At 37.5% G+C, this 13,750-nt stretch overlaps 1 protein-coding gene across 8 annotated transcripts in view; it reads left to right on the top strand.

Annotated features, from left to right (window-relative positions):
- Positions 1 to 11,811, top strand: part of RGS7 (regulator of G protein signaling 7) — a 171,814-nt gene extending 160,003 nt beyond the window's left edge. Inside the window, exons 16-20 of one of the 8 annotated variants that reach the window (XR_004593070.3) lie at positions 4,417 to 4,506; positions 7,309 to 7,362; positions 7,759 to 7,839; positions 8,577 to 8,622; positions 11,124 to 11,203. Coding sequence is in view for 6 of the 8 variants with exons in the window: in XM_034428268.3 (XP_034284159.1) it covers positions 4,417 to 4,506; positions 7,309 to 7,362; positions 8,577 to 8,622; positions 11,124 to 11,227 (294 nt within the window). In the remaining 2 variants the exon portion in view is untranslated. Of the gene's footprint in view, positions 1 to 4,416; positions 4,507 to 7,308; positions 7,363 to 7,758; positions 7,840 to 8,576; positions 8,623 to 11,123 lie in introns of all 8 variants that reach the window. The other 7 variants (XR_015731461.1, XM_034428270.3, XM_034428268.3 and 4 more) reach the window with 7 other exon arrangements.
- Positions 11,812 to 13,750: the final 1,939 nt, after the last annotated feature.

The raw sequence follows: 13,750 nt of genomic DNA, 5'->3' as shown, positions 1-13,750 counted from the left end.
TGAATCAACAAATTTTTGTCTAATAATAAAGTTTCTTAATAAGCATATAATGTACTGTGGTTTATAGGCTAACCAAGTTCATTTACATTCTAAAAATAACTATGTAAGTAATGGAAATATACTATAACTCTCTCTCCCCCCCCTTGCAGCTAGGTGCATATTGATTCTAACCAACAAGTTATTTATTTCTTTATTATTTATTTAATATAACTTATATGCCACCCTATCTCCATAGGACTCAGCGCGGCTCACAACAATTAAAACAAACCAATAAAAACATAAAATACCTACATAAACAAATATTAAAACCCATTAAAATAATCGAAAACCCCCTCAGTCCAGGCTAGGCGCCGCGAACAGCCATGTTTTTAATTCGCGGCGAAAGGTGCGGAGGTCAGGAGCCAGCTGGAGCCCCAGGGGGAGTTGATTCCAAAGGGTGGGCGCACCCACAGAGAAAGCTCTACCCCTGGGGGCCGCCAGCCGACATTGTCTAGCTGACGGTACCCGGAGCAGGCCCTCCCTGTGGGAACGCACCGGGCAATGGGAAGCTGTTGGTGGTTGCAGATGGTCCGCCAAGTATCCTGGGCCTAAGCCATGTAGAGCTTTATAGGTCATTACCAGCACCTTGAATCTCCTAAGCTCCTAAAGTTTTGGGAATGGCTGCAGAACTATTCCAAGCTAACTTTTAATGCAACAGAAGGTCAAAGTATGATGAAGGCAAAGTTGTAGTAATGGAAGCCCTGCCTCTTTTTACAGATGATAGAGCTTGTGTCAAGAATCCACAGTGCTGTTTTTGTCACTTGCTTGCCTCATTCCCTCTGAGAATCCTTCTGACTAGGGAAGAGTTTGATTAAACTGAAATAATTCAATTTAATTTAAAATGAAACAACACTTTCTTTTTATCTTGACAAATGCTCTCTTTGGCTCAACATTACATAGGTCAGACCTGCCCTAATCTGATCCCTGAGGAAAGAAAGACCCTCGATTCCATTTGGTTGAAAGGAAAGGTTCTTTTACTAAAAAAATGTTGGCTACAGTAAAATCAGGCTAGCTCTGGGTTTCCCACACTCAAATGATTCAGAAAGGTTTCCTTCATCCCAGGCCTCCCCCTGTGACTAGTCCGTCTTCAGCCAATTGGAACTCGCTGAAGTGGTTTGAGAAGGCTGAGATGTTTTGGGGTAATCAACATTCTTTCCCAGGGTGCCTGGTCTTGGATTTTGGTACAACTGGTTCTGGGCTTCTCTGATCTTTATCACCTGCCATTCCCACATCTCCCTGTTTCCCATCGTACATACACAGCTACATTGCCCATCTATCCTCCCCTACCATTCTAGTCTTTGATAGTAGGATGCCTGTGAGGTGCCAAGCCGAGCCTGGTAGACCTTACAACATATTAATCTGCAAAGAAACAAATTTTCTACAAAAAGTCAATTTTCATAGATGTTCTTTCAGCCAAAATATTACCTATTATTGAGCTTTGCAATAGCAAATTGTTCTGGAATTGTATTGTATTGTTTTGGATTTGGTATGCTTATTTGGCACTGAAATTACCTATAAAATTTTTAGGCTGTTCTACCCCAAAATGTTACATGCACAAGAAACTGAGTACAAGGAAAAGGTAGGACCTGACTTCAAAATATAAAATCTGTAGTTTACTCACATAGCTTTCAGATACAAACTGAATAATTGTTTTATAGAAAGCAAGCTACTTAATTAATCCAAATCACCCTAAATCACTTTCACTAACAATTATTTATTTCCTCAAACGAATTGGAGAATCATACCCAAATTCAGTCTTCTTCAAGTGTATAAACTAAATCAACATAGTAGTGCATTTCCTAACTTTAGTAGTTGAACTTTAGGCAGCTGTCCAATGTCTTGAATTTTATCTTCAACTCACAATAAATTGGCCAGAGACATTGGCTGCAGCTGCCTGCATCTTACAGACAAGGCCCAGAAATGTAGGGTGACACAGATTATTTAAAAATGCATCTGAATTTTTCTACTTGCTAAAATCTATAGAGAAAATGCTAATAATTTTTCACACCACTAGATGGCTGTCTATATACGTATTTTCTATACCAACTGCCTTGTTGGTCTCCGGTAGGTTTGCATTAGTGGAAGTGATTGGATAGTGCAGTGTTTCTCAAACCTGACAACTTTAAGATGTGTGAACTTCAACTCTTGGAATTCCTCAGCCAGCATGTCAAGTTGTCAACTTGTCAAGTTTGAGAAACACTGTTCTATCTTTGTTTTTCTGAGATACAGCTTTGTGTTTAAGGCTGTGGGCTGATGTGAGCTGTGTGCTTGAGCACACTTATTTTAGTAGCTGTGTTATATGAAAAAATATCAGCTGGCAGCTGTCTAAACAGAAGTACTACTGTTTAAAATTGAAGAGGTCCTTTATGTACTTTTTATCCTGTTACACCTTTAAAGATTATAGAAATCCTCAAATGTTGACTTAGTGGGTGACTACTTGGAAGCAAGACTTTTCAGTAGCCATTTCCAAATTACACTATCATTTGTTATCTTTTCAGCACCAGGGAAATACTTAAAAAAAAAATCTCGTAGTCTTTTAATGCTTTGTAACTTTATCCTGCTGCTGAGCCTTTCCTTCCATTTTATTATATGATGTCTCTTTTAGTCTCTGTTTCTGTTACTGAATTATTTTATTTATTTTATAATTATATAATGCTCTGTATACTTACTCATTTCAAAGACTCCAAGAAACTTACAATACAATGACATTAAAAAGAGACCCATGGAACTAGAAACCCAAATGTACCAGCATCCAAAACCTCTACAAAATAAAATTGATTTTATCCACTTGAAAAAGGCTAAGGTTTTTTTTTTTTGAGGTGGGGTCAGCCACAGAGAGGATAACTTTGTTTCCTTCAGCCCTCATCGGTTGGGGACCTTTGGCGTCCCCCTGTGGGGATAACCACCTGGGGCATGTGATTGGGAAAAAATGCCTTGCCGTCACAGATTATTACTTTTTGATTTATACAAAATTTTATTTATATTTTTATGATGTGTATCACTTAGGATAACATTAGCTGTAGGACAAGTAAGTAATCCTAGAAATAAACAAATGTTTTTATAAGCCAAATGAACACTGTTTGTTTTGTTTTATTTATAAAATTTATAGGCCGCCCATCTTTTTTTTTTTTTTAATTTGATTTATATGCCGCCCTTCTCCAGAGACTCAGGGCGGCTTACAATGCATTAAGCAATAGCCTTCATACTTTTGTATATTTATACAAAGTCATCTTATTGCCCCCACAAACTGGGTCCTCATTTCACCTACCTTAGAAAGGATGGAAGGCTGAGTCAACCTTGAGCCTTGGAGAGATTCGAACCAGCAGTAAATTGCAGGCAGCTGTGTTAATAACAGGGTGCGTAGACCACTGTACTATCAAGGCTCTTTACCTCACAATAATTCTAGGTGGCTGACAATTATAAAGCTATATAAATTAAAAACATAAATAAGATAATACAAAGTCCAAAAGTCCAAAGTCCTGCTCAGGAAGTCCCCACCTTCCTGAGCAGTAAAAAATTCTAGGAACAAAAACTCTTCACCTCGGTTAGAAGAGGTTTATTTGTAATATTTGGTTTATTGGTAAGTGAAACACAGAACACTGAAAGTCTGTAACTGCTCAATGTCCTGCAATAGGGTTGCCGAAGAGAGGTTTCTGATGAGCCAACTTCCAATCAAACTTCTGCTCTGACTTGATCTTCTGTGTCACATTGTGTTGTCTCTCAGTCTGCTTTCAAAAAGCACTCACTTCTCTCTTTTTCTTTGTTTGCAAAGGATTCATTTGCTTCTCCCATATAGTTGCTCCTGTAGACGTGACAAAGATGTCAACAAAATATTCAGCATTATTAACTTTTCATTCATAATGCAATATGGCATCAGACCGAACTGATTGTGATGACCCCGACTCAGTGATCCAGCAAGAATCTCTTTTGCTTGTAGATTTTCCTTAAACAATCATTAGTTTGAGAATATCACAGAGCCAAAGTTCTTGAGTATCCTGACATTTTTGCACTAAATTTTACACTGGTATAAAATTAACTAAATCATGCAAATTAGATAAATGGCCATTCAAAGCCTCTTTTTGCTGAAACAAAACCCTTGTACACTAGTTTGTGCAGAAGACTCTCATAATGCTTGGATTGATGCCAAATCTTGTTAATTTCTTTAACTGAAAACCCTAAAGTTTACAACTTTATTAGAAATCATTTAGTAAGCACTGTATTAACAGAACCAGATTTCTATGCTACCCTAGGAATGAATTTCACATGTACATAATAATCTGCACTATTTCTCTGGTATCCTCTTTTTTATTTAAAAAAAATTACTTTCAAAAGATCAGATTTCAAAAGTGAAAACTTTTCTATATTCTTTTATTTTAGGAGCACATCTACAAGTTGATGAAAAGTGATTCATATCCACGGTTTATACGATCCAGTGCCTACCAGGAATTACTGCAGGCCAAGAAGAAGGTATTATTCCATCTTTTCTATGTATTTCTATTCTTTCAGCAGTGGTTCCTATCTATCGTTCTCTCTTTGGGTAAATGAGCTGTATATCTGGTAGGTGAAGAGTTTAGTTCAATCTGAGCATCCCATAATGATGGTGGGATCCATGCCTATATTTATTTTGCATCTTTGCATGAGCAAATTAATTTCATGTTGACATTTATTTTGTATCATTTTGAAAGTAATTGTAGGACTATAACTTAGGAAAACAGATAAGAGCAGGTCAAAACATTTTAGAAAGTTATATAAGTATAGTCGATGTAGTATGATTTCTTTACTTCACAGCAGATATAATTTAATTGTACAAAGTTACAAACACTGAATTTGTTTCATCTAAGCTTTTTTGTAGTCAAAGGTAAGTTCCACTAAGAACTCAAACCATACCTAATAAATGCATGAAATTTTAGAGCGATAAATCCTTGGTTACTGGGAATTCTGTTTTCTTCTTAGTCTTGTTCAGGATCTGTGTCTGGAAAAAAAAAAGAGTTCCAGTAGGATGGCCTCCTTAGAAAGATAGTGTTGTAGTCTATCAGCCGCCAGCCCCTCTAGTAGCTGAATCAGATGACGAGGAGGCGTGGGAGTCAGAGTCAGCATCAAGGCAATTTGAGAGCTCCAAGGGGGAAGAGGGAATGGAGTGTTACAGAGAGAGAGACAGAGGTGGAGCCTGGGCCGTTCATCAGCCCTCAGATGGAGAGTCAACAGTCTCCAGGTCTGGAGGTGGCTGATGAGGAAAAGGAGGAACAGCTGGGTCCAGTGCCTGATGCGTGGATGTGCAGAAAGCAGAGGAAAGGAGAGCAGTGGAAATCTGTGGGCTGATCCTTGGGACAGAAGAGCCACTGCTGCTAGCAAAGTCTCACCCTAGCTCTGGGGATAAAAGGCAGGGGGCAGAGATGAATAGATGTGTCAGACAACTATTCATCTACCTGCCAAACAGACTTGTTAGCCTTCAGTGAGAGAGAAACTTTTTGCCGAGGCTGCTGTCGCTCCTAATAAAGGAATCATTGATTTAACTTCAGAGGGTTAGTCGTGTTTGGGGAGCTGGGTCAGAACAGGTAGATAGTGACAGTAAGGAAGGAGAATACAATGAAAGAACAGTGAGCTTAATGTTCCCAAAATATAGCAATAACTAATAATTTTAAATGTGTACTTACAACACATTTAGGCTCTACTTTTTATATTTCTTCAAAATATTTATTATTACTATAATATTTGTTTATTATTTATTATTACTATGACTATTAATTTTGGACATCCGTGGATGTCACCTAGGGTGTTATGGGCAGCATAGTACATACAGGCTCTGTGTTACTAATTATTTCTTTTACTACTACTGGGTGAACCCATCTACTGGGACGCTCATTTGTGTAAGCCCCTGTAAGGACATGGATGCACAGAGAGAATTTACTTGGGCTGTAGAGAATGGGTATGCATGGATAACCTGCTTCCACTGGTCTTACACACTACATGGAGATCTTAAAAATAGGTTCAGTTAACTCTGATAATTTAGAGCTCATAATTATCAGATCTCTGGATTCAACATAATGTACTTATGTAGTTTGTTTCAGATCCTTGTGCTGAATGTATAAAGATCCAGTGGGGGGGGGGAATAGTGCAGAAACAATGGAGAGCAGGTTTAATGAATTTAATGAATAATGCTTGCATAGGAATGATTTGTTGTGTCAGTCTGTAAAGTTAGGAAGACAAAAGATAAGGAATCCAATAGTGCAAATTCATAATCCAGTTTTGTAGTTAGTTAATGTTCCTTCCCTTAAAAGGTTAAAAGCAATAGGAACCCCCCCCCCCAAAAAAAATTAAACCATCCAAACAGCAAGTGTGAGAAGGCATCGCCTAGGAATACAATAAAAATAAACTCCCTTCCAAAACTTGCCTTGGCTCTGAGGACTAATAGCAATATGAAGGGGCATCTTATTGGGCCTGTGGCAGCAGAGAAAAGAGATAACCAACTCTCTGTACATCAAGGTTCTGATCCACCTGTGCTATTTAGCATTTTAAAAGATACAAGGAACTTAAAGCAATGCATTGCCCTAACATTTAATGGCATGTGTTCTTTGAAAACTTTTTAAAATCAACACTCCTCCTTGCAGTTGAGATACAGTAAATAAATGGAGATTTTTCTTAAACAGAAGAGGGCTAGTCTTTTATTTTTTAAACAGTTTATGTTCTTTAGATTGTGTAAGTGGTCACGTAATTGGCAGAATGTGCAGGGCTCCTTGTCCTGTTTTAATTTCATGTTTTGTTTTGTATTATCCCAGTTTGACCGGCTTGGCAGTTGATTCTAAGCAAGCCTCAGATCTTGTACGTCAGTGCTGTTCTTCACCCAGTGAATCAGCACTGTCAAAGCTGACCCAGGCAGACATCCATGTAAGGGGGTGGGGGTGGGGGATGGATGAAGCATGGGACAACTGCTCTGGTTGCCAAGTGTGATTCTCTCTGCCCCGCCCCTTCCAGCTCCTCTGTGCTCCTCTGCATTCCTAAAACTACATTCAGGTGGGCAACCTATGCCCCTCTGTGCACTTTGATTCTCTGCCTCAGGAGAAAATTGTAGGGGAAAATATATTCCCCCTTCTATTTCTACGAGCATTTCATCTTCCGCACTTGCTTTTGTGTTGTGGGTTTCTTTTTATGACTTTTGTGTTTTAGCAACCCATTGCTTCATTGTGCTTTTATTTTCATGTTTTGTTTTGTTTTGTTTTGTTTTGCTTCTTTTGCTTTTGTTTCCCCTTTATGTTTTTTTTCTTTCACAAGTTGGGAAATACACTGGATCGCCGAACATCATTTGAGAAATTCACACGGAATGTGGTAAGTTTATAACCTCGTGAGCCTTATGATTGACAGATTGTCCTCTGATATTATGTGGGTTTTGTTGATGCTGACCTCAAGCTACCAGGCGATGTTACAAGTCAGGCCCTGCTAGAAATAGTTTAAACAGCAGGAGCAAAGAAGCTGTTTTACAATGCCACCTCGGTGCTGCCCCAGAAACCTTTTCTTTTAAGAAGAGAGAATATGACAACTAGAATGTTATTAGACTGGATCCATTTCGCCCTACATTTTCTTATCAAAGCCACCTTTAAAAAAAAAAATTAGACTCGGGTCTTTGGGTTTCTTTAACAATGTATGTGCCAATGCCTTTGGATTCACACTTTTCAACCTTTGCACCGGTTCAAACTAAAGCATTCAACACATTTATTTTTGTAGGGCAGAAACATCCCAATTTTTCCCTGCCATAAAAACTGTACACCAACACTGAGGGCGAGCACTAACCTGTTATGAAAAGAGGTAGAAAGATCTTGGCTTCTACTCCAGTTTGTTGACCTTGTCCGCCAAGTGGTGTGCATTCCTGTGCGCACATGTGGTGTGTGTGAGTGTGCATAAGTGTGCTGTATTGTGGCTTTTGCTGTTGCAGTCAGTTAACAAAACTGTGTGTACTGAAGTGATAATTTATGAAGACCATCAGCAAAGATCATGGTTTTTGTTTTCTGTGTCTTCATAAAACCAATTCCCTTAAAAATTTCTAAATAAGCAACATTTTAAATGTTTTTAATATAATGATAAGAACCCCATAGCAGACATAGTATATCTCTATTACGAACAGTATGATTTTAAGTACTTTGAATGCTTGCAAGGAAAATTAGGTTTTTGGAGAATGGGACTTAGAAATTGGATATTTAGGGGGAAAGAGTCGAACCTAACAGTAATAGAATGAAATATAAATTTAAGAATTTACTGCATTTGGGGTTTTGTAATCCTCTCATCCAGATCCTCTTATTTTTAAATAACCTTGGAGATTAAGAATTGTTTGAGAATTGTACCCCTGCTTGTTGGCCAAATAAACAACAACAAAAAATAGTGGAGAGTTTGAAACAAAAACCCCTATTTTTGCATGGTGGTTTCACCACAGCATGTTACATTGTGAATTCTGTTATTGTTTGAGAGCAAAAAGGACCTAGAAAAGCAGCACATTTGTAGATGTGTAACTGAACTCTCTATTATAACTATAAAATGATCTCCTTCAGGTCAAATTCAACCCTCGGTGGCTTGCTTATTGGCAGCAGTGCAGAGGTAACTTGCGCTATTTTAGGGATTATTTTTTTTGTTTCAATTCCCAATGTAACCTAGAGAAGGCAGCCTGTACTGGAACGTTGTGTTGTCTGAAGATCTCTAAGTACTAACCAGGTACAATTCTGTTTAGCTTCTGAATCACGACAAGTTCAGATGCTATCATCTGCTGAGAATTTCTAACTCGTGCAATCATTAAGCCCAAGTCTTAAACAGAAGATTGTCACCTCTGAACTCTGAAAAATATCCTCTTTGGCAATAGCTATGAGAGTTTTCAAAGCCATAACCACACATCCGCTGTGCCATTGTAACAAAACTTCCTGTATTTTTCCTTTCTTGCTAGCATATATGATCAAGTTTCAACAAACTCCAGGCATGGCTTGAGTCCATCTGAAATCTGAAAAATAGCTATTAATTCAGATGAGACTTACGGGAACTACTAAGAACAGGGTTTGGATGTCCAGTCTCCTCACCAGAAGTATAATTGGGATTTGATGAGATGTGACAGTAAGGATAGAAGAAAGGGGTAGGTTGTTGGGAGTTTTATATTAGCCAGTTCCTTTGCTTGTCAGGATGTGAGAACCAAATGTAAATTATGTATCTTTATGCTAGTGGAAGAACTAACACAATGAGAAATTCTAAAGATGGTAACTCCACCCACTTATTAAAATTAGTGTATCAAATGCATAAGCTCCAGCAGGTTTTCCTTATAGAATGTTTCCAGCAGTGGATCAACAGCAGACGTTCAGTGAGAGAGAAAGTATTGAGGTGTATGAAAAATGACCCTTCTAATACTATGTATGTCAGTAGGAATTGTCTCCTTTTTAATTAACACAGTGTTTTCTTCCTTTAATCAATCTATTGATCATGAAGTTCTAAGAAACATGAGGAACATCAAATAACTAATTAGGTTTATAAAAACATTCCACTCAATGAAATGAATACCATTTTAATCTTATTGTCCTATTGTTTACTTTCCTTTGCAGATATACTTGTATTATATACACTGATGCCCATTCTCTGATTACTGGGCTTCTGTACAATTGGCTACTATTATAAAAACCAGATACAACTTTATCTGATGAGGCAATTTGGTAGATAGCATTACCAGCTGACATGGCATACTAACAGCAAAGGAATCTCCCTAGAGTTATCTTTTGGCATCACAAGATAATTTGAGTGTGGACGTGGTTTATTTCAGAATTTGTGAAATGGGTGTGATAGCTTCAAATATCTTGTTGATCTCAGTGTCAAGAAAGTATAGTTTAGTGTAATTATATATGAACTTAGAGTAGAAATTAGAAAAAGGAGAGTTATAGAAATTACCTGGATAATTTCCATTAGTGACTCTGAAACTATCGGGTTTTGGAACTGTAAAACCTCTGTGGTTTTGTAGAAATATATAAATTGGTGCTGCCCATTGCTTTCAGCTCTACATTCTACATCATATGAGAAATTCAAATGATTTTGTTTTTCTCATCATAACAACCATTTGCTATATCATTGAGATGTCATTAATACTTGGCATTATTGCTAATATATACAAGTGATAATCATCAAAAGAAAGGAAAGATCGGATCTGATGATTTTATAACAATGTAGAATTGATGTTGGGGGGATTATATGCATTTAATTATCATCATCAATATAAATGATGGATTGCATTTAAAACGTAAGCCATCTCAGCAATAGTGCATAGTGAATTAGCCATTTGATTGTTTCAACTCATTGCGTTAAAATTCAGGGTTTCATAATGAAGCTTAGATCTTCATTGCTGTCTTCAGAACATTGAACCTGACATTTGGACATTAACATCAGATAAAGGGAAATCTGAAAATGTGCAGGTGAAATTGGATGTTTTTTAGAATGTAATTTTAATGGCTTCCACCGGATGAAGTGTGAGAGTTCCAAGAAAGTGGTGGTTTTTCAATCAAGCCTGTGTTGATCAAAACAGGTCTATCTCCCCTGAGTTCTTTGCATTTGGTTCTGATTCCCTTGATGATGATTGGAAACTGGTTTGGTGAACCAATTCCAGTGAATCCCCTCCAGAGGTGGGATTCACTTACCTTCCCTACCGGTTCACAAATGTGAGTGTGTGCTTTGCTTGCACAAGCCACCTCTGCGCATGTACACAGCCTTCTGTGCATGTGCAGTAGTCGTGCATTATGTCCAGGTGGAGTGGGCAGAGCCTCCCGCAGTCACTGCTACCGGTTCGTGAGATCCGAATGGAACCAGTTGAATCCCACAACTGATCCTCTCATTTTAGGTGGTCCAAAGTTCCACCTATGCAGTTGTGCCTGAAATAACATGAATGTCTTGCTTGATAGTGCAGCCACCAAGTGATATGCTGCTCATATCTGAAAGAACCCAAGGACAGGCAACCCATATTTAAGGTGAAAAATTGTTAGCTGGACAAGTAGGTGCTTGGTAATGAACTGGGTTTTCAGTGAACATGCCTCTGTCTTCTGTTTTCTTCTGTTTGTTTGTTTCTATCTTTTCCTCAGGGGAAATCGCTTACATCAAAGAGATTAACCAGTCTAGTGCAGTCCTACTAAAAGGATCATCTTGTAGCATGGAAGCAGACTCAGTCATTATACATACTTCGTAGCTCACTAATTGCCTGAAATCAGAGGACAATAGAACAAGATGTTGCATGAGCAAGGACCTGACCTATTTTCTTTTGTGTATATCAAGGCATTACAGACTCCAAGGAACTCACTACTGTAATCTTTTGATGCCTCCATTTTGAAAAGTCTCTGCTCACTTTCGCCTTCATATCAAGCTGGATCTGTGTCTATTTATTTTCTGCAATTTCCAGTACAGTTTTTTTTTTTTAAAAAAAGCTTCTGTTAGGCACAATTTATTTACAATGCTGTCATTCACAAACTGGAAGACATGTACAAAAAAAGAATATATTAATAAATATACCTAATATGGCATCACAGCTATTGCACAATAAATTAGCACAGAAGGTTCTGTCTCACAGATGTTTTCACATCAAGAAAGAAAGTCTGTGTCTTTGTCCGTTGTCTGTAAATTCTGTTAATGTTTCTTGCATTTATTTTTATACCATATTTTAAGGGGGAAAAAAGAAATCCTTTTATTCCAAATGTATTAAAACTGATCTTTTCTCTGTAAATTTGTGTATGTTTATATTGTTGTTTTATCTTTCATTAAAATATGCAGAATCTCTTCTGTTTGGCAGACTTAAGCTTCTTGACTTGGTAGAAACACAAATGAAATAATTCAAAATATTTCATTTATTTCAGTGATGTTTAAAATGCCTGATTACAAGAGGACTGCGGAAAACTTAAGTTGATTATAAACAGGGAAAGAGGAGAGTGAGATTGATAAATTACATTAAAAAGTCTTCCCCTTCCCCATTATTCACATATTATTGGACCTTTATTTTCATTGGAATTCCAGTGTAATGTTCATTGTAATGATTTTTTCATCCATGCCAGTGAGGTTAAGTATTGTAATGAACAGAAAAATGTTTAGATTCAGGATTTAGATATAGATGCTGTAAAACATTTGATGTAAAACATTTCTCAAGTCTTGGAAGTCTGAGATCCATAGGTTTTATTTAAGGACCCTCAAAGTTATCCAATTAGTGTTCTTCAAAGTCTAAATCTAAGCAAATTTATAAAAAGACAAAATAGATTCATTGTACATTAGGCTTTCTGTCACAATCCAGATGACGTCTTACTATGTGGCTTTCCATGTAATTTTACAGAGGAGCCTGACATCACGGTGTCTCTGTTGTAAGCCTATTGTCTTTTCCCACTTTTGCTTCCTTTTTTTATATTTATGTTACCAGAAAAATCCTAGTCAAGGTTCTTTTCATCAGTAATGTTGGCACTCTCAGTTACAGTTTTAGCAATGTCACCTGAAAAAACACATAAGCTAACTTGGAGGTACGGTAGGGGTATTTAACCCCAATAACTTTTGGCCATACATTCATTTTTTTCAATAATGGTCACACTAAACCTCATTCCTGAAAGGGATCACAGTAAGGAAGGCAGCTGTCAACAATATGATAAAAACACACGTAGTGACAATTATGGGGTTCTAGAACTGTAAACATCTGCCAGCATGGTGGGAGGAGAGACAAGTAACAAAATGTCTGTTGCGAAATAGAAACACAAACTCCATCCGTTATGTACTTGCATACAACATCCATGCAAATATGAAGGGTGGAACATGTGTTATGTCACACTGCTTGTTTCATCTTTTTGGCATTGCTATGGTTAGGAGTACATGTGTTTGTCTGGATTCAACTCCTTGTATCTTGGTCCACCAATTCACAGAATTAGGCCAACATCAGTTTTGTTTCCTTCATTTCATTTGCTTTGGAAAGCTGCTGCTCCTAGTATTTTATTATAAACATTACAGTGATAAGAATTGATTCAGCAACTGCTAAAAGGAAAGCCAGTTCAATTGCACAAGCAATCTAAGTGGTTAATTGAGCATTGCAAAAGTTATGCTTCAACACCACCTACAGCAGTATAAAGGATAATCTTATATTTGGACCACTGCAGTCCTGAACAGAACAGGAATGTCTTGTTCAAGATGTAAAGCATGAGGTTGACATCCCAAATCGCAAATGGAAATATTCTGTTAGTATACATTTGAATCTATTTCTGTCCTTATAATGTCCCCTTCTGGTGTCTTTACGTTAATCTCTCCCAAATGGTCTTGAAAGAGAGATGTTTTTCTTACCAAAGACTGTGTCTCTTAAAGCCTGCTGGATGAATTACAGAGGTTCTCTGCCAACAATGGTATGTGATAATTTCCAGATGTTCATACAATCAGTATAATCTGAAGTTCTCAGAATGCCAGCAAACAAATTGTATGAGTGGTCACTTAGGAGATTGTGGAGGGACACATTGTTAGAAAACAAAAACAAATTACTAGGAAAAGCTTAAAGAAAACCATCCATGACAAAACTCCTAAACTGATTTCACCCCACCCTCGAACTGTTTGCTAAGAAAATTCAAGGTTGCTGCTTCCAATTATTCTTTCATATTCAGATAATGTATAAATGTGACAATCATATTTGGGACAATGTTCATGATATGGACATTCAATAGAGAGCAATAATGCACAAGTTTTGGGGTCATCCATATAC

Source organism: Pantherophis guttatus, chromosome 1 (genome assembly GCF_059756535.1).
Source record: "Pantherophis guttatus breed Tessera chromosome 1, ASM5975653v1, whole genome shotgun sequence".
Lineage (NCBI taxonomy): Eukaryota > Metazoa > Chordata > Lepidosauria > Squamata > Colubridae > Pantherophis > Pantherophis guttatus.
This window is presented reverse-complemented; position numbering and strand designations above follow the sequence as displayed.